This window comes from Camelus bactrianus, chromosome 10 (assembly GCF_048773025.1).
Source record: "Camelus bactrianus isolate YW-2024 breed Bactrian camel chromosome 10, ASM4877302v1, whole genome shotgun sequence".
NCBI lineage: Eukaryota > Metazoa > Chordata > Mammalia > Artiodactyla > Camelidae > Camelus > Camelus bactrianus.
The window spans coordinates 35,965,751-35,985,178 of NC_133548.1; the positions used below are offsets into that span (position 1 = coordinate 35,965,751).

At 53.1% G+C, this 19,428-nt stretch overlaps 1 protein-coding gene across 6 annotated transcripts in view; it reads left to right on the forward strand.

The window, feature by feature from the left end:
- Nucleotides 1-17,511, forward strand: part of ABCC8 (ATP binding cassette subfamily C member 8) — a 73,889-nt gene extending 56,378 nt beyond the window's left edge. For 5 of the 6 annotated variants that reach the window (XM_074372302.1, XM_074372297.1, XM_074372298.1 and 2 more), the window contains exons 22-39: nucleotides 722-859; nucleotides 2,333-2,458; nucleotides 3,347-3,446; nucleotides 3,674-3,915; nucleotides 4,022-4,188; nucleotides 5,516-5,585; nucleotides 6,065-6,222; nucleotides 7,932-8,024; nucleotides 12,019-12,121; nucleotides 12,641-12,754; nucleotides 13,070-13,190; nucleotides 13,314-13,444; nucleotides 14,423-14,501; nucleotides 14,687-14,795; nucleotides 15,177-15,280; nucleotides 16,078-16,211; nucleotides 16,689-16,751; nucleotides 17,283-17,511. In XM_074372302.1, coding sequence (XP_074228403.1) covers nucleotides 722-859; nucleotides 2,333-2,458; nucleotides 3,347-3,446; nucleotides 3,674-3,915; nucleotides 4,022-4,188; nucleotides 5,516-5,585; nucleotides 6,065-6,222; nucleotides 7,932-8,024; nucleotides 12,019-12,121; nucleotides 12,641-12,754; nucleotides 13,070-13,190; nucleotides 13,314-13,444; nucleotides 14,423-14,501; nucleotides 14,687-14,795; nucleotides 15,177-15,280; nucleotides 16,078-16,211; nucleotides 16,689-16,751; nucleotides 17,283-17,420 — 2,190 coding nt within the window. In that variant the 3' untranslated portion in view covers nucleotides 17,421-17,511. Of the gene's footprint in view, nucleotides 1-721; nucleotides 860-2,332; nucleotides 2,459-3,346; nucleotides 3,447-3,673; nucleotides 3,916-4,021; nucleotides 4,189-5,515; nucleotides 5,586-6,064; nucleotides 6,223-7,931; nucleotides 8,025-12,018; nucleotides 12,122-12,640; nucleotides 12,755-13,069; nucleotides 13,191-13,313; nucleotides 13,445-14,422; nucleotides 14,502-14,686; nucleotides 14,796-15,176; nucleotides 15,281-16,077; nucleotides 16,212-16,656; nucleotides 16,752-17,282 lie in introns of all 6 variants that reach the window. The other variant, XM_074372301.1, reaches the window with a different exon arrangement.
- Nucleotides 17,512-19,428: the final 1,917 nt, after the last annotated feature.

Consider the following 19,428-nt stretch of genomic DNA (forward strand, 5'->3'; position numbering starts at 1 on the left):
TTTGCAAAGTACTAGCTCATTCATGACCCCATGTGAGCTTTAAACAACCTTTTTAGAGAGACGTAAAGTGGATATCTTAGTTTATCTCAGCAAACCTTTAAGCTCCTACTCTGTACCAGACACAGGGGTTCTCAGTTTTTGGAGGCCTCACAGTCAGAGGTGGACAAATGACTCTCAGAACTGACTCTGTGCAGGGTATCACTGGAACAGAGAGGAAGGAGGCTAGACATGGATGTCAGGAAAGGACACAGGAAGCACTAGTGCTTAGGTGAAGCGCTGAAGGATGAGTGATAGTTCACAAGACAGACAAAAGGCAGATCAGCACTCCAGGCAGAGGGAACAGCTTGGGCAAAGGCTTGGAATAGCAAGTTCCCTGGAAACTGGGAGCTTGGACAAGATGGATGAGAAGTGAGGCTGGAAAGGAAGATGGAGCAGGTTGTAAAGGGCCTGGATTAGAGTGCTAAGGAATTCAGATTTCATAGACTATGGGGAGGTTCAAGAGTCAGGAAGTACTTGTGATTAGATCTGTTTGAGAGTGATAACTGATAGTCCCATTTTGAGACGAGGCAACTGAGGCCCAGAGAGGTTAGGTGCATAGTCGAAGCCTGCATGGCTAACTGGTGTCAGTCCCTTAATCAGAACTGGTCTAACTCTGGTGGTTTTTACACTCACTGTTACCCTCTCTTCCCACACTTGTCCCTACCTTCTCTCTTCTACCTAGGATGACCCTTTCTCAGCTCTGGATGTGCATCTGAGTGACCACCTGATGCAGGCCGGGATCCTTGAGCTGCTCCGAGATGATAAAAGGACAGTGGTCCTAGTGACCCACAAGCTACAGTACCTGCCACATGCAGACTGGGTGAGGGGCCACAAGGGGGTCGAGCTGTGGAGGGCTGCGGTGGGAGAGGCAGTCAGACACCTTCAAAGGAGTCAATCAGTTGTCTCAGTAGCACTTGTTAAGGGCCACAAAGCAGAAGAGATCAGCACTGGACGGCTTCATGCAGGCTGGGTGGATCGGGGAGAGCTGCATAGCCCAAGGGTTTGCTATCACCTAGACCTGCAGACGTTCCCTATCCTGACCTGGGGCCCCTGTGGGTGCACACAGGCTGGCACCAAACAGTCTCAGAAAGAAGCAGACACTTAGTTCCTGCCTCTGTTTCCTGCCCAGTTTGATGACTCATCCCCCGGCCTTGGGGACTGCCCATTTGGATGGGAGAGTCACCTTCCTGCCCACTGGTGAGTCAGATTCAGGTCAGGATCAAATGGAAAATATGGAAACAAACAACAGCACTAGTAATAGAAACTTCAGTAGTATCAGTAGAATGCAATTCTGTGAAACCCCACGTGAACAAACTTCCCTACTCTTCAACATGTAAATAATAGTTACTTTTCAACTAAATGGGAAGCATTTAATTTTAAAGATGGAAATCACGTGACTTTTGAAATCTGGGTCTTGCCTGACTCATAAATTTGCCTCTGAAGATTGAGGCCCTCCCTGAGTTTCAGGCCTGTGCTAAACGGCCCTGCTAATTCCTCCCAAATAAATCTTCCTTCTACATGTGGTAAGATCCCCTCTCCTCCATGAAAAAGAAAAAAAATTTCAGATTAAAAAAAAATCTATTAAAGCAGGTGCAGGTTTGTGCCTGAGTTTCTGTGGTGACTCTGGCAAGACAATTCAGGACAATCCTTAGTCCAAAGAAGGCAGACACAAGGGTGCCTTGTTCCTTGAGGTATCAGTGAACAAGGACTCCTGAGCATCCAGCCCTAAACCCCAGCATGGGGTGGGGGAGAGTGAGAGGAACAGGGGTGGGTTTCCGAATTAGTGGCAAGTCTAAGTGAGTATGAAACACTGACTGTTTCAAATAAAATAAGTTTCATTGATATCAAAGAGGTGCTGCCACATACACATAGACCAGCAGGTGCTTTGCCAAACACTGGTGGAACCTATCAGACCTGCCATGAGGAGGAGCTACGGGTAATGTGCTATTGGCCCATTAAGTGTATGAAAACAGCTGCCACTGCTGGAGGCCTTGGGGATTAGCAGACAGCTTGACCAGGATGCACTCATTTGTTCTGCAAGCCCTCCCATCAACCACGGGTCAACCACTGAGAATTACTCCCCAGGGGTACCAGACTTTAAATCCTGGAGTGTGCTGGTGAGGGTAGTTTATCACTACCAGCTCACTTCAGGGGGCCAGCTGGAGGCCATTTGTGGCAGGGGAGGGATGTGTGCACTGTGTACATCCATCTCAGACCCCTCGATCAAGTGGGCATTTGACCTCCACTCCCCTCCTAAGGCAGCCCCCCGCCGGGTTTGCTTCTGCCTTTACAGATCATCGCTATGAAGGATGGCACCATCCAGAGAGAGGGCACACTCAAGGACTTCCAGAGGTCTGAGTGCCAGCTCTTTGAGCACTGGAAGACTCTCATGAACAGACAGGACCAAGAGCTGGAGAAGGTGGGTATATCCTGGGGGCCAGGTGGCCACCCCCTGAGGGGACATTTCTGCTCAAACCTGAACTCATAAAGGCCTTCCTGGCTTCATTGGCCCCAAGAAGCGCCCCTACAAAGGACAGATGTGGTAGCTGGGCCTGAACTTGCTCCTGCCAGAGGAGAGCCAGTACCTGTGCTGGCTACTCAAGGCAGAGTCAGGTGGATGCCTTCCCCATATCCTGAGATGGTCAAATACCATTTAGTTACAGAGTTCAGATAATCAACTCAAATTGGCTAAGCAAAGAAGAAAGGGAGAGTTAAGGGTTTATTGGCCCATAAAGCCAGAAAGTCCAGTGATGCCATAGCTTTAGGTGGCGCTGGATCCAAGTAGTCAAACAATGTCATCAGGAATCTGTTGCTCCCCATCCCTTGACTCTGCTCCCCTCACATTGGCTTCATTCTCATGGGAGCTGTGAGGGCCATTGGCAATCTCAGACTTCCATTCTCCCGGGTCAATAACTCTGCCAGAAAGAGAGTGCCTCTTTCACAATAGTTTAGCAAAGTCCCAGGGCTAACTCTTATTGGTCCAATTTGGTCACGTGCCCACCTCTGAACAAATCATTGTGGTCAGGGATGTGGACTGTGAGGACTGACCCATCCTGGGAGCCAGCCCACCTGAATCACAGAGACTAAGAATAACGGAGAGGTAGTCTTCACAGGGATACTGGGGTCTAGTAGCTGATGAGGAGGAAGGAGTAAATTCTGGCAGGCAAACGTGTCCATCTGGACCGTCCCCCAGGCAGGGGCAACCTGGAAACTGACACAGGTCATCACCAAGGATGGTTGCCTCCTACCCTCCCTTTTCCCCACTGCTCGCCCCAAGGGCATTGGCCAGGCCCCATCTGTCTTTCAGGAGACTGTCATGGAGAGAAAAACCACAGGCCCACCCCAGGGCCTGCCCCGGGCCATGTCCTCGAGAGATGGCCTCCTACAGGATGAGGAAGAGGAGGAAGGTACGGACAGTGGGACCGGGAGTGAAACCATGGCCTGAGGTCTGATCAACCATGAGGAGACTAAGGTTTGAGGCTCTGGGAGTGGTGAGATAGGGTGAGAAGGGATGAGATCCCTTCCCCTCTATGTGCCTCAGTCTTCCCATCTGTAAGTGGGGATGACACAGCTTCTGATTTCCCCTTGGAGGGATGTTCAATGTGAAGCCACAGGGGCGTTTTGTGTCCTACAGAGGAGGCGGCCGAGAGTGAGGAGGAGGATAACCTGTCGTCGGTGCTACACCAGCGCGCCAAGATCCCGTGGCGGGCCTGCGCCAAGTACCTGTCCTCCGCCGGCATCCTGCTCCTCTCGCTGCTGGTCTTCTCCCAGCTTCTCAAGCACATGGTCTTGGTGGCCATCGACTACTGGCTGGCCAAGTGGACCGACAGCGCCCTCACCCTGAGCCCCACGGCCAGGAACTGCTCCCTCAGCCAGGTGTGGCCCACAGCCCCAGGGAAGGGGCAGGAGAGGCGGGGAGGGAGAGGGCTAAGCATAGACCACCCCCGACCCGGGACCCCTCCTCCTTCTCTGCCTGGCCCAGGAGTGCTCCCTCGACCAGACTGTCTACGCCATGGTGTTCACGGTGCTCTGCAGCCTGGGCATCGTGCTGTGCCTCGTCACGTCCATCACAGTAGAGTGGACGGGGCTAAAGGTGGCCAAGAGGTTGCACCGCAGCCTGCTGAACCAGATCATCCTGGCTCCCATGAGGTACCCTCCCTGCCGGCTGTGGGCAAGTCACTGTTCTCTGGGCCTCAGGTCTCCCACCTATAAAATGGGAAAATACAATCTCTGTCACAGGCTGCTGAGGGTGACTCAAGGAGACGATGTGGGTAAAAGTACCCTCCTCGGTGCAGAAAGCAGAAGGAAATGGGCATTTACTCAGCCAGACACAGTGCTAGGAATTTTATATGGTTAGCTCGTATAATTGTCACAACAGCCCTTCAAAGTGAGTGTCTGCAGGGGAAATGTTAGTTTCCCCTCTCTAGGCAGGTACCACCCACCCTTCAACTCTCGCCTCCCTCAGCCATTCTGTGGGTTCTCACCCCAGGGACGTGGGTAACTGTTCTAATCTTCTATCAAGAGATGGGTAGATCTCCCAAAGGCCGCTTGGTGTGAAAGAAGTTTACAGCTGTCACTGCCCAATTAGCTGGCCAACTCAGTTTACAAACACAGCAGTCAGACAGGTTATCTGTCCCCTCATCAAGGCCAGACCTCACCATCTGACTGCACTCCTTACTTTTCAGCCTCATGAGCACTCTGTGGCCCACCAACACGGCCCCCACATTTATTCACCCTCTCTGTGTCCCAGATCTGTAGTTCTGAAATTCTCAGGTTGGGGTTGGGCAGGTTCTGGGTCACTGCCAGAGTGCTGACAGCCAGAGTGGCTTTGCAGGGTCAGCCAGCCGACAGGCTGCCCCAGGGCCCTGTTCCCCCTGTTCCCCCTGTTCCCCCCAGGGCCCTGTTCCCGACAGGCTGCCCCAGGGCCCTGTTCCCCCTGTTCCTACTTTTCAGCCTCATGAGCGCTCTGTGGCCCACCAACACGGCCCCCACATTTATTCACCCTCTCTGTGTCCCAGATCTGTAGTTCTGAAATTCTCAGGTTGGGGTTGGGCAGGTTCTGGGTTACTGCCAGAGTGCTGACAGCCAGAGTGGCTTTGCAGGGTCAGCCAGCCGACAGACTGCCCCAGGGCCCTGTTCCCCCGGAAGGGTTGTCCTTCCAGAGAGAACTCTATGTCCCCGGGAGGACAGCTGCTGAGTGAGTCAGGCCAAGAGAGCAGCTGAGAATGGTGGCAGTGTCACACGTGGGCTTGAGGGTCAGAGAGGTTGGGGAGGCCTGGCACCCCTTTCATCAGCCGCAGGAATGCTCAGGGACACAGGCCAGATGTCTACAGACCTGCCAAGACTACTGCCCCTGGAAAGCCAGACCTGGGGATGACTCCAGAGACACTGAAATAAAAGAAATAACTATCTTCTTTCAATAAACAGGAAGGAAATAATAAACGAATGAGTAACTGTTCCTCTGATTGCCTCCTAGGTTTTTTGAGACCACACCCCTTGGAAGCATCCTGAACAGGTTTTCATCTGATTGTAACACCATCGACCAGGTACACAGGGCTGCGATTTATTTCCCCAGTTCAGAGAGAGAGGAAGATTCCCCAGATCAGGTGAGGGGGTCAGAGCCTTAGGATAGGATCCCAGTAGCCTCTGATCTGATTACAATGCTGCTTCAGGGCCTGTGGCCTCCCCTGGGAAACCCTCATCATAAGGCTGAAAGAAACCACATCCCTTTAGCTTCTATCCAGACCCACCCAGGCTCACAGTAAGGCTCCAGCATATTCTTAACCAAGGTGACTGATTTTGTGGAGAATATTCCTGTTGATTCAGCCTGTGTTCTTGATTTGCCATCATCCTAGATGATGAAAAACCAAAGACCTAATTCCAAATCTCAGGAAGCCTACAGTGTAGCTTCAGGGATAAGACATGCCCCTGTAGTAAAGGAATAGAGCAAAACATGGCGGCAGGTAACACACTGAAGATAATCAAATACCCGAACTCACCTTTTTCTCACCGTCCCTTCTCTCAGCACATCCCATCCACACTGGAGTGTCTGAGCCGCTCCACCCTGCTCTGCTTCTCAGCTCTGGCCGTCATCTCCTACGTCACACCTGTGTTCCTCGTGGCCCTCTTGCCCCTGGCTGTGGTGTGCTACTTCATCCAGAAGTACTTCCGGGTGGCATCCAGGTGACGGCAGCACTTGTCTGGGGGTGAGGGTTGGGAGATGCTTTAATATAGGCACTTCTGTACTCTTATTAGAATCGTCAAGGTAGAATGTTCCCCCCAAAAAGGAAAATAAAAATATTCATATTCCACTATCCCAACATAACCATTTGTCAGCACACACGCACACCGCAGTTAATATCTGGACTCTTTCCTTGGGTGACACACTCAGGAATGGAACTGCTAGATCAGGGTCTATACACGCATCTGTGCCCTTCTTTCATTTTGCCAAAATACTTCCCAGGAGGGTTTTATGATTCCAGTGACCAGGCTGACCGCTGATGCATAAAGTCAGAGGGCACCTGATGTGAGGGATCTTATGGCAACCAGACCTCCCAGCCCACATGTGTCCAGAGCGTGTCTGGAAGCCTTGACTTGAGAGAGTCTCTCACAGCCGTTCTCATTGATCACATTCACCCTTGTGAGCCTTGGAGCCACACATGACTGTTTCCTACTCAAAATTTTCTAAGAATGTTCTCTAGGAAGTTCTTTCTGGGAGTAATTCTGTTAAGCTCATAGATTCAAATTTTTGTAGGGACAATTTTAAAGAACCTGTAGGCCAGTGTTCCTCAAACTGCCAATTACAACTTATCAGTGGATCATGAAATCAATATCATAGATCACAACCAGTACTTTTTTAGTGAAATGGAATAGAAAATATTAGACTGTATTCACATAGTAACAGTGGGCTTTGCTTCATGAAGCCCTTTTTTGGGTTGTGTATGGGTGTGTGGGTGCATGTGATAGAAAATGTATTTCTTACTAGGGGTTCTGGTCAGAAAGATTAAGCAGTCTCCCAAGTGTGCAAAGTTGGTTAGAAATGAGTGAAAATGCTGATTGGCAGTAATAATAATGATTAAATTTAGAGACATTTTGGCCACAATTACCTTGCCCACAAGGATCAAGATTTGTCTAAATGGCTTTTTGCCTGGATGATCCAAAATCCCCTGATACACATGAGGAACATAGTGCATTGATACTCACAAAATCACAGTCGCTTTTTAAACACTGTACAAGCTGTTCTACAAAGTTCATTTCTTCTGCCAGAGAAACTGCCCTGTTCCCCTGGCACCCACTCTGGCCCTAGAGATGGTTTGTCCAGGAAAAGCTGCTTCCTGCATCCCAATCTGGCCTCCCGGGCACTACCACGCTTGTCACAGGGCAGCTGTGGGGAGCAGGAGCAATTCTGTTGCCATGGAAACCATTGGCCTTTCCCTCTCCAGGAGCTCTTTAGATGCTAGCCTGTGACGTGCCACAGCCTGACATGGTTATTACGGAGGGGACTGAAAGCTTGGAGTTTGGTCTTCCTGTGCCTTTGACTAGTTGCCTTGAGGTTCAGGTTGCTAACCTGTGAAAAGGGAACTGGCCCTGCCTGCCAAGCCTTGCTGCAGAGCGAGGCTGTGCAGCAAAGCAAATGGACGGATGCAGACATGAGGTGGATGATGCTCGGGATAACAGTAACCATTCCAGCATGCTCTGTTTGGGCATCTACATAAATGATCTCATCCAGGCCTCAGGGTACCCTTGTCTTCCTTCTTTACAGGTGAGAAACTGAGGCCTAGAGAGGTGAAGCCATTTGTCCACACAGCAGCAGGAGGGTGGAGCTCGGATTCAGACCCAGGCTGAGCCCTGAGCTGCCCTCTTAACCATTCCACTCTGCTCCCCTCGCACAGGGACCTGCAGCAGCTGGACGACACCACCCAGCTCCCATTGCTCTCGCACTTTGCTGAAACTGTGGAAGGCCTGACTACCATCCGGGCCTTCAGGTACCAGACTCTCTGGGGGGCGTGGAGCCAGGCTCACAGGTCATGAGATTCTCAGGGTTCCACTTAGGAAGGCCCAGGATACCATCTCCCAATCCCTCCTCAGGCCCCAAGGTCGGTCCACCCAAGGGGTCAAGCCCAGTGGGCTCCAGCTGTGTGATTCAGAAAGGAGACTCTCAGCCTAGAGCCAAGCCCAGAGCCTCTGTGAACTAAGGCAGAAAAGAGGCAAGGCGAAGACAATTCCTCACATATCAGTGGCAGAAAGACCCTTACATGGGCCAGCCCTGAGGCTGTCTTTCATTGTGAGCCAAACACTATGCTGAGTACTTTACATACAGATCTCATTCATTCTGCACTGCACTCTGAGGTGGAAAGCTTGATTATTCCCATTTCTCAGAAAAGGAAATCAAGGTTCTGTGTAAGGTCCCACAAAGCCCAGACTTGAACCTGCTCATTCATTTGACAAACACTTACTGAGTGTTCACCAAGCCCCATGTCAGGCACTAAAAAGACAAAGAAAATCAGATAAGCCCCTGCCCTAAAGGCATTTACAGTCTGGGCTTTGAGCAAGCCCGAACAAACGCATGTGACAAGTACTCTGAAAGAAAGGGGGACACAGGCTGTGGGAGCTTAGAAGGGAGGCAGTCATGGAAGGCTTCATAGAGGAGGTGTCATCAACACTGGGACTCAAAGGGTAGGTGAGAGTTCACCAGGCTAGAGGAATTCCCCCAAAACTTTAGTGCCACCGCCATCGTCTTGCCACTCTGCGTTGTGATGTTGGGCTTGACAGGAGCATCAGAGGCTGTCTTGGGAGTGGAGGGGGCTGTTGCTCCCCACCTCAGTCTCTGATGTATTGGGGCATCTCTCCTTCAGACAGACAGCCCAGAGACCCCTGACCCAGATACTGGGGCTCTAGCCTCTAAGCCTCACCCAGAGAGTGATTCTCAGTTATTTTTAGGATGGCACAGCTGCGCAGAGCGTGACAGCAACCATGAAACACCAGCCCTGTGTCCAGGAGTGACCGTAGGGCTCAGGGACCAGCTGAGGGGGGTCCGAAGAGGCTTGCATCTCTTCCCTCCAACCCCCAAGGTCCAGCCGCAGCCCTGGGAGAGGTGCCCAGGCCCCTGGTGCAACAACACCGCAGCCCCTGTTCACTCCCTGGGGCATCTAGGGCTGGTGGGAGGTCCTCTTTGGGGTCTTGTCTGAGTAAAGCAAAGCGAAGCAGAGCTCTGCCATGTCTCTGCTCCCTGAACATCCCATGCTGCTATGCAATCCTGTGCTGTCTTCCCCATAGAAGCTCCCTGGATCCTGGCATGACTCCAGGGTTTCCTCCCAGCTTAATTCTCTTCTCAAGCCTGAACTTCCCTAGGTCCTTCAACTTCCAGGCCCCTCAACACCCCCATGCCTAGCCTCTACTGTAAGTTTTGGTGATGCTCCTCTTAGAATTGGTGCCCCAGAGGCCTTCGGGCTGGGCCTGGGGCAGAGAGATTGTGACTTTCCTAGAGTGGGCCAGATCCCCTCAGTGGATATCTGAGTGGATGCCAGCCTCCTGCAACTAGCCTCAGACCAAGCCTGCGGTCAGCCAGAGCAACTGCTGCCCGGGAAGCCTCCCACACCCAGCACTGACACAGTGGATGATTTTTAAATTTGAATGAAGGCCTTTTAAAATCATCCTGGATATGTTGAATTCATTGGCTTTTGCCCAGCAGCTGGCCCTGTTGAGAACTAACTAGCAATTATTGGTTGCACACTTCCCACGTGCCAGGCACTGTGCTCAGTGATGAATGCAAATTTTTTTAAATTGAAGTAAAGTCAGTTAAAATGTGTCAATTTCTAGTGTATAGCATAATGTCCTGATTAAACACACACACACACACACACACACACACATATTCGTTTTCATACTCTTAAATGAAGATTCTTGTGTTTAATCCTCACCAGAGCCTCATGACATGGGTAGGAGAAGCCACGTTCTACAATGAGGCTGAGTACCAACCCGAGGTCACACAGACAGTAAAAGCTGGTGCTAGGCTAGGAATCCAGCCCTGTCTCCCCTTCTCTTTTTATCTGGAGGCCCTGCTTTTTCCCCAAAAAGGTTTCAAGAGTACCTGACACTAAGTAGTTATTTCAGTCCATGTAGGAACTATTACTAATCCCATTTTACTGATGAGAAAACTGAATCTTGGTCCTGATAATACTCAGACTCCAGCTTGCATCTTTGTGGCCCCAAAGCTAGGCCTCTTTCCACATTCCTCACACCGCCACACACCCATCACAGAAGCACCCATTTCACACACACCCTCCTGCTCACCCTCCCCTCAGGCCAGTCACACACCCCTCAGACTCTTCCGTCATTCACACATGCACTCTCACATACACACTTTCAACACCCACTTATTCAATCAAACCCTCAGACATATGGCTTCACACTCCCCTCAGACACATCACCCCCCCCACACACATCCAGCCCGTGGCTGGGCAGTCACACCCTCTCACACCTCAGAGATTCACTTTGCTCCCCTCAGACATGTGGTTCAGACACAGGCCCTCCACCCAGAAATAATCAAAGCAGAACAAACACTTTCCAGGAGTGAAAAACAAATGCCCAACAAGACCCATCTTGAGTCCCTCTGAGTCCACCTCAGTTGTTTCCCTAAGACCATGCTGAGATGGCTTTCATTCATTCTTCCATTCATCATTAAACCAGTATACCTGCCCTTTCCTCTTGGCCTGGCCTAAGCCAGCCAGTTCTAAGGGGGTGGCCAAAGAGAGTGATACCAGGAGCCCAAGCAGTTCAGAGAAAAGAGGCAGATTTATACAAAGAAACACAAGGGAGAAAGTGTGAAGGGCACAAGGCACAAGGGCAAGAAAGCCTCCAGAGTTCCTTGTGCAGAGAGATCCCTTCTACCTTAGAGGGACGGTTCTATTCATTCACTCAACAAATAGTTATTGACAGCGCCAGGTGCTTGGGGTGCATTGGTGAACAAAACAGACATGGTCTCCATCCTCATGAAGTTAACAGTCTAGTGAGGGAAGTGGACAATAAAGTTAGAGAAATTAATACATGAGCAGAGATTATGAAACAGACTGGAGATGGAGAACAACAGACCAGGAAAAGCCACTCTGAGGACGTGCCATTTAAGGTAAAACCTGAAGGTTGAGAGGCGTTAGCCTTGGAAAGAGCAGAGGAGAAAGCCTTCCAGGCAGAGGGAATAGCACGTACAAAGGCCCTGGGGCAGGGAGAAGAAAGTTGGTATTGTCACAATACTGAATAAAGGCAAGTAAAGTAATAATTAAATTACATTCTTGTAATTTCTGTGGCTGCCACACAGTGAACGAGGGAATTTGTGGCATGGAAGGAGTCTGGTGGGGTTGGCAGGATCTGGCTCACACAGGCTCCTGGCAAGCAGGTGGTTCTTTATCCTAAAAGCCATTCACAGTCTTAGCAGGGAGAGATACGATGTAATTTATGATTTAGAAAGATTCTGCTGGCTACTGGGTGGAGAGTGGTCTGTAGGGAGGTAGCAGTTGGACCTATAAGGAAGCCGATGCAATCGTCCAGGTGAGTTTGCTTGGGCAGGAAGCTGGAGAGAGGCAGGCAGAGGCAAGAACTATCTTGCAGGTAGAAATAAGAGAACTTTCTGAGGGACTGGATGTGAATCCAGATGATTCCTGGGTTTCCTGCCTCAGCAACCGGTGAGTAGAGGCACCCTTTATTGTAACGGGGGAGCCCTGCAGAGAACAGTTCTTGGGGTGAAAACAAGAGTTTGAAGGAAAAAAAAAAAGTTTGAAGGAGATGGCCCTCTTGACAGGATTGAAAAAGTAGAAAGGAGCTGAGAAGGCATTCCAGGGAGGAATGGCAGGTATAAAGTGGCAGAGGTGGTATGTCTGGGGGCTGCTGATGTCCAGGTGCCCCCACCCCCTTGCAGGTAAGGAGAGTCTGGGGGGTTCTATGGACCAAAATTATCCCCCCTCACCTTCCTCAACCTCCCTGCAGGTACGAGGCCCGGTTCCAGCAGAAGCTCCTTGAATACACTGACTCCAACAACATCGCCTCCCTCTTCCTCACGGCTGCCAACAGGTGGCTAGAAGTCCGCATGGCAAGTGCCCCCACCCCTACCCCGGGCCCCAGGACAGGGGCTTCTGACAGGGCTGTGGAGCCGGAGCAAGTGTCAGCCAGGGACCAGAGGGTGGGAAGAGAGGATGGATACCAGCCTGTGTGTGCACATGGGGTGGGCGCCGAGCCCTCCTGCTTCTCCCAACCCTGGTGGTCCTCCCTGTGTCTGACCTGAGCTTCCTTTTCTCAGTATTACTGCCTGGGGGCTTGTGAGTCTGAGATATGTGCTAGTGGGTCATATGACATGTGTGGGATGACTGGTGAGGCATGCGTGTTGGGGCTGGGGGCTGGGAGTGGGAGGGGGTAGAAGCTGTGGGTACACTTTATCTCCTAGGGCCTCAGCCTTTACAGGCCTTCTGTGTGTCTGACGATGTGTACGTGTGTTTTGGAGCTGGAGTTGAGTCTCAACTGAGCTGCTCTCTGCCCTGAAGGGAGTGAGGTGGGTGGGGGACACTGTGGCTTCAACCCCTGAGGGCCTAGGCCAGCTCCTCTCCCTCTGCAGGAGTACATTGGTGCGTGTGTGGTCCTCATCGCAGCTGTGACCTCCATCTCCAACTCCCTGCACAGGGAGCTCTCCGCCGGCCTGGTGGGCCTGGGCCTCACCTACGCCCTAATGGTGAGTGGCAGCAGGAGGGCCAGGGCAAGGGTCAGAAGGAATGCCAGGGCACCTTCCCGACGGAGACACCCCCAGGCCTTACCCCAGGGACCAGGCGGGCAGGAGGGCTTACTGTAGGTCCCTGCCCCTCCACCCGGGGCCTGGGCTACAGAAGGGTGGTGCGTGCGTGCGTGAAGAGCCGCATTCATCGTAACCCCTAAACCGCTGAACAGCCAGCAGTGGGCGCAGAAGGCATCCTCAGCTGTAAGAAGGGCCATCCCGGTGGCCAGGGATAGGACTGAGTGATCACTGACTTTGGCTGGCTACTCCCCACAGGTCTCCAACTACCTCAATTGGATGGTGAGGAACCTGGCAGACATGGAGATCCAGCTGGGGGCCGTAAAACGCATCCATGGGCTCCTGAAAACTGAGGCGGAGCGCTACGAGGGGCTGCTGGGTAAGGGGCCCAGGGTGGGGGTGTTTGGGTTGAGGGGGACACAAGGGGCCCGGGGGTAGGGTGGCACCCCTGGATACCAGCTGTGGCCCACGCCTGGCAGCTGACCCCCAGCCTGGCCCCTAGCACCGTCGCTGATCCCAAAGAACTGGCCAGACCAAGGGAAAATCCAGATCCAGAACCTGAGTGTGCGCTACGACAGCTCCCTGAAGCCAGTGCTAAAGCATGTCAATGCCCTCATCTCCCCCGGACAGAAGGTAAAGGGGTGGGGAGGGCATAGGGCTCGACAGCCTCACAGTCACCTCGTGGCCCTCTGGCCCTCCAGGCCTTGTGCCCATTCAGACGCCCCAGTCTCCCAGCCCAGGGCCCCTCACAATAAGAGGCTTAGCCCTCCTCTCCCTCCCTCCTTCCCTCTCCCCTTCTCCTCCTGCTGCCTTCACTCACCCACCAAGGAGACAGACACCCTAGACTCCCCTGGCTTAGAGGAGCTTGGTCAGGCCTTCCCTGCAAATGGTTGGAGGCTCTGCCAGGACACTGGCCCCTGAGCTTCAGAGCAGGGGCCTCGGGGAAGAGGGTGAGGCTGCCTTGTCCTGGGGAGGGAGCCCCTATCTGGCACTCCCATCTGACTGTGATTCCCTCCTCACTGCCCCTCTGCTCTGACACTGCCCCTCTCCCCACTCTCCCTCTCTGTCTCTCACTTTGCCATTGTCTGTGGCTGGCTGTCTCACTATCTCTGACCTTTAGATGTACCTCTGTCCCTTCCTCTGGCTCCTCCCATCTGTCCCTGCTTCTCTTATCCTTCTACATCAGCATCTCTGTTTCTGTATCGGTCCCTTATTGTCATTTCTGTTGGTACCCATGGGCCAGGAAGCAGTGGGGTCAGAGATGACTCCAGTTGAAGGTGGGACACACAGATACATCCCTGTACACCACACCCAGCCACCCCCATGCCCTCTTGCCGCACCCAAGCAATAGACACCAGTACCTCAGCTCCCCTACAGATGTGTGCCAGGCACAGCCATGCCCACACCCAGCCAGGCAAGTAGGAGCCCCATCTGGACTCACTACCAGAAACAAGCCCAAACCGCAGGTCCAGCCCTGGCTAAAGAGAAGCTGCTCAGAAAGCCAGGCCAACAAGAGCTGCTGGGACCTCCATGCCTATATAGCCCAGAGCCAGCATTAGAGGCTCCTGGCCACCCCAGGTCCCCACAGCATGCCTGCCCCTCTCTTTCCAGATTGGGATCTGTGGCCGCACAGGCAGTGGGAAGTCCTCCTTCTCTCTCGCCTTCTTCCGCATGGTAGACATGTTCGAAGGTGAGTTGTAGGACAGGTACCCCTCATGTACCCATGCCTGGGTATGATCAGACGTCTCAGGAAACCCAGCAATCACTGCCTTCACCTGCATCATCATGAGGACCCAAGTCCCGGGCGGACCCTGTCCCCAGCACCACCATCTCCCCGCTCCTTGGTGCCCCACCTGTGACACTGTCCATACGCAGGGCGCATCATCATCGATGGCATCGACATCGCCAAACTGCCGCTGCACACCCTGCGCTCGCGCCTCTCCATCATCCTGCAGGACCCCGTCCTCTTCAGTGGCACCATCCGGTGAGCCCCAGCACCCCGCGAGGCCCACCCCAGCCCGGCTCCTCCGGATCTGGGGCACAGAGAGGATGGGGTGGGCGAGGTCAGGAGCCTCCCTGGGCAAGCAGCCCTGTTCCAGCTCTGGCAGTAAGAACGGGTGCTGCTTCTTCAGAGCTTCCTCTCATGCCTTTCTCTTTCCCATGGGGCCTAAGCAGATGCTGGTAAGCTTCCCCCAACCCTCAGGCCTGGGAAGCTTCCCTCCACCCATGCCAGCACCTTGCTGCCCCCTTCCGGCCAGGACCCCAAGTCAGTCATTTCCCACTCACTGCTCCCTTCACCAGCCTCGGCCTCTGGTCGTCTCTTCCTGCTCCCCTCCCTAAAGGGGCTTTCTGTGTCACCCTCCAGATTTAACCTGGACCCAGAGAAGAAGTGCTCGGACAGCACGCTGTGGGAGGCCCTGGAGATAGCCCAGCTGAAGCTGGTGGTGAAGGCGCTGCCCGGAGGCCTCGGTAACTACTCCTGGCTGAACACTGTTCGGGCACTAAAGGGCGCCTGTGAGGGCCAGGGAGGGAAAACTCACACCTGTGTCTTGGCTTTGCCCAGAGTTTAGAGTCTAGGATCCAGTAGGACCTCAGGGACCATTAAGTTCTACTTTTCACCATACAGGAGCTCAGAGAAGTCAAGTGACTTGTCCCAGATCACACAACTCATCAGTTCAGGATCTGGCCTCTCCTGCAGGGCACAGCGGGGACAGTAAGGGTCAACGTGAGATAGAGCTTGCAAGTCCCAGATACCATGATGATATATTCAGCCCTGCCCTCCCCATCCACCTGCCTGCTCAGTTCTGCCCTGAGGAAGGAGAGGACTCAAGGGGAAATCACAAGCCCGGGTCACTCATCAAGGCCACTGGGAAGACTTTGCTCCCACCCTGGCAGTCAGCAGAGCTTTGTAGTATCTGCTGTAGCCGCCGGGGTGGTGGGGGCCGGCCAAGCCTTGGCTTCAGAAAATCACCCCCTCAAGGCCCACACACATCCAGAACGTAGACACTCCATTCTCATGCTCCTCCTAGAACTGCCCGGGGCCACAGCGGCGCATAACTCCAGGGGGCGCTCTTTTCTTTGTAACTCCTGCACATGGCCCCTGTTGTATAAGGTGCAGCAACCTTGTGCACACCTGCACCCACAGCACACACCTACATATTTGCCCCAGTACACACATTTCCTGACACCCACAAGCCACTCCATCCACTAAACTCACGACACAGGATTAATTCAGGCCTGCTCTGCCTCCCTGGGGCTGTTTACAGATGCCATCATCACGGAAGGAGGGGAGAACTTCAGCCAGGGCCAGAGGCAGCTGTTCTGCCTGGCCCGGGCCTTTGTGAGGAAGACCAGCATCTTCATTATGGACGAAGCCACGGCTTCCATCGACATGGCCACGGTCAGTACTGGGCATACCCGTAGGGTGGGGGTTTTGGAGAGGGTTTTCAGGGGCTGTTAGGATGAAGTTTGCACAAAGCGGTCCTGAAACTCAAGTCACCTTTAACATCAAGGGTCATTTGGAGTGAAAATAAGGTGAAAGGCTGGGGGACCCTCAATCCAGCTAGTCTTAGGGCATGTTCGTAACAAATATATACACAATGGACCCACACACTTCACAACCATTCCCACAACACAGCATACCCAGACACACAACACACACATTTGCACACAGCTGAACTCCCAAGAGGCTGAGCCAAGCCCCTGAACGCTGGGAACCTGGTCGGTCCTGTGGGGACTAGGGCCAGAGGGAGGTGGTGGGGCTAGGGTTGGGATCAGATGAGAGCTGGGCCACAAACCTGGGCCCCACATCCCCAAAGCCAGACCAAACCCCATCCTCTGGGCAGATGAGCCAACAGCTACTGCTCCCACCTGGCAGGAAAACATCCTCCAGAAGGTGGTGATGACGGCCTTCGCAGACCGCACTGTGGTCACCATCGCGGTAAGGGGCCCACTGATTGGGTGCGGGGGGACACCCAGAGAGAGGGCTGGCCTCCTGGGGCTGTCATCAGTGGGCAGCCTCTTGGCTCACCTACACCTGATAATTAAGAGAAAGCCCTGGGGCAGTGCAGGGCAAGGAGTCTGGTGGGCTTGCTGGGAGCCTACATTGCAGGATTTGGGGTGTAGGAGGGTTTGCACCTGCACGTCCCTCAGACCTCTCCTCTTTCTCCGCGTTCCAAGGTCCACCCGGTCCCAAAGGCCCTATGGACTAGGCTAGAGTTACTTCTCCATAGGAAATGGGAGATGGGGGGTGTTGGAGGATCTCCTCATCTTGAAGCCTGGAGGTGGGGGCAGAGCTGAGACGTGGTGAGGGAGAGAGTGGCATTAGCAGAGGGAAGGCTGGAGGCACAGCCACTGGGGAAAAGGCAGCCACCACAGATAAGGCGTTCTGGCCACAGGCTGCAGGAGGGATGCCCTCAGCTGCCCCCGCCCTTCCCCCACCACCCTGACAGCCCCTCCCTGCCCTGCCCAGCACCGTGTGCACACCATCCTGAGTGCAGACCTGGTGATTGTCCTCAAGCGCGGTGCCATCCTTGAGTTCGACAAGCCAGAGAAGCTGCTCAGCCGGAAAGATAGCATCTTCGCCTCTTTTGTCCATGCAGACAAGTGACCTGCCCGCCCAAGTGCCCCACCCTGCCCACCTCCCACCTGGACTTTCTAACTGTAAATCACTTGTAAATAAAGAGATTGATTATTTCCTACCGGAGGCCATGGGTCTGGGGGGCAGGGACGTGGGCAGGTCCTGTGGAAGCAGCAGACCCCAGGAAGCTGTGTGAGTGTGGGCAAAAGTGTGTCTCCTCATCTTGAAACGAGGGCTGTCTAAGTCTGCAGGGTTGTATTAGTCTCCCGCAACAAAATACCGCAGACTGGGTGGCTTAACAAGCAGAATTTTTTTTCTCATGATTCTGGAGGCTGGAAGTCCAAGACCAAAGTGTGGCAGGTTTGGTTTCTCCTGAGGCCTCTCTCCTTGGTTCCAGACAGCCACCTTCTCGCTGCGTCCTCACATGGCGTTTCTTCTGCGTGCACGTCCCTGGTCTCTCTCCTTATTAGGGTACCAGTCATATTAGATGAGGCTGCACTCCTATGACCTCATTTAACCTAATTACGTCTTCACTGGCCCTGTCTCCACTGTATAGTCACACTGGGGGGCGGGGGCTCCATCATATGAATTTGGCAAGGGAGGCAAGTCAGTCCTTAACAAGGTTATAGCATTTTTTGTGATTATCTCATCAGATTGAATACTTGGGTTAAAATTGTGGGCCCCCGAGTACCCTGGATTATCGCTATTTCCATTACAAATGACAGGAACCCAACTCAAAGTGACAAATAAAAACTGGAATTTGTTGTCCTGTGACTGAGAAGGCCATGAGGTGTACTACTTCCAGGAGGTGCTGGATCCAGGTGTTTGTTTGGATTCCATCTTCCTCTCCATCCCCCATGACAGTTGGCCACTAGCACGTCCAGCTTACACCCTATGCCTCTGAAAAAGAGATGCTCTTCCCCAGTAGTTCCAGCAAAAATCTTGAGAGCAAATCTCAATGGACCAACTTGGGTCACATCCTCACCCTCACCCAATCACTGTGGTCAAAAGGCTGGAATACACTGGCAAAGCCTGAATTACATGTCCCTGTCTCCATCTCACACATAGGGGCATTCAGGATGGCTGTTCAGAGGGAAAGCACAGTACATATACCACAAGTCAGCCAGGTAGTGACTGGGAGATGCTGGGGCCCAGACACTGTGGAAACTAAGATAACCGCTGTCCCTCAGACTCCCATCAGAAAACAGGAGTGCACACCTGCTCTCAGCCAAGAAATAATGGGTGATCATTTACATATCATTTTATTATTGTTTACATGTTGCCTTCAGTATTGGCTGTACCAGGTCCTGGGGTGTAGACCCAGGAGTCTTGGGCCTGTGCCCTCTTCTTCCCAATGTAAGGAAAACCATCAGTCATTGGAAGAGGCCCAGCAGAGTCCCTTCTGTCTGTTCCAGGAGCCAGAGGAGCTCAGGAAGGGGGTGCTCTGTGAGGACTGGCAGGCTGCCTGGGAGAGGCAGGATTTGAGTTGGGTGTGGGAAGGATGGGAATTAGATAAGTAGAGAGTTAGAGAAAAGGGCCCAAGGGGAAGGAGAGCCTTGAATGCCAAGACAAGGAGTCTGGGACGAGCCTATGCACAAAAGGGAAGTGGAAAAGGTTTTTGAGTGAGAAAGGACTTGACAAGTGCAGTGTTTGGGGGAAATGAGTATGAGGAGGTGTAGGATGGAGTAGAGCAGGAGGCTGAGCCCTTTGGGAGTGGGGCTCATCCTCCTGGAAAGGGCAGAGCTGAGAACACCTGAGGCCTCAGGGCCACACTGAGGCAGATCCTGGCTTTTCTAGCTCTTGAGATGCCTCTGGGGGCCCAGCAGCTCCCTCCACTGTTGGGCCTCCCAGGAGCAGAGCCTGGGGAGGGAGAATGGAAGTAGCAGGGGTAGGGCACTGCCCACACCAAGGCCATCCCAGACCAAACCTCCCTATAGCACGCCTGGTGGTTGGCCAACCTTAACTTGGATACCCTACACACCTGGGTCATTTCTGGTTATTAGAACTGACTCTTCAATATATGAAATCAAAGCCTGCC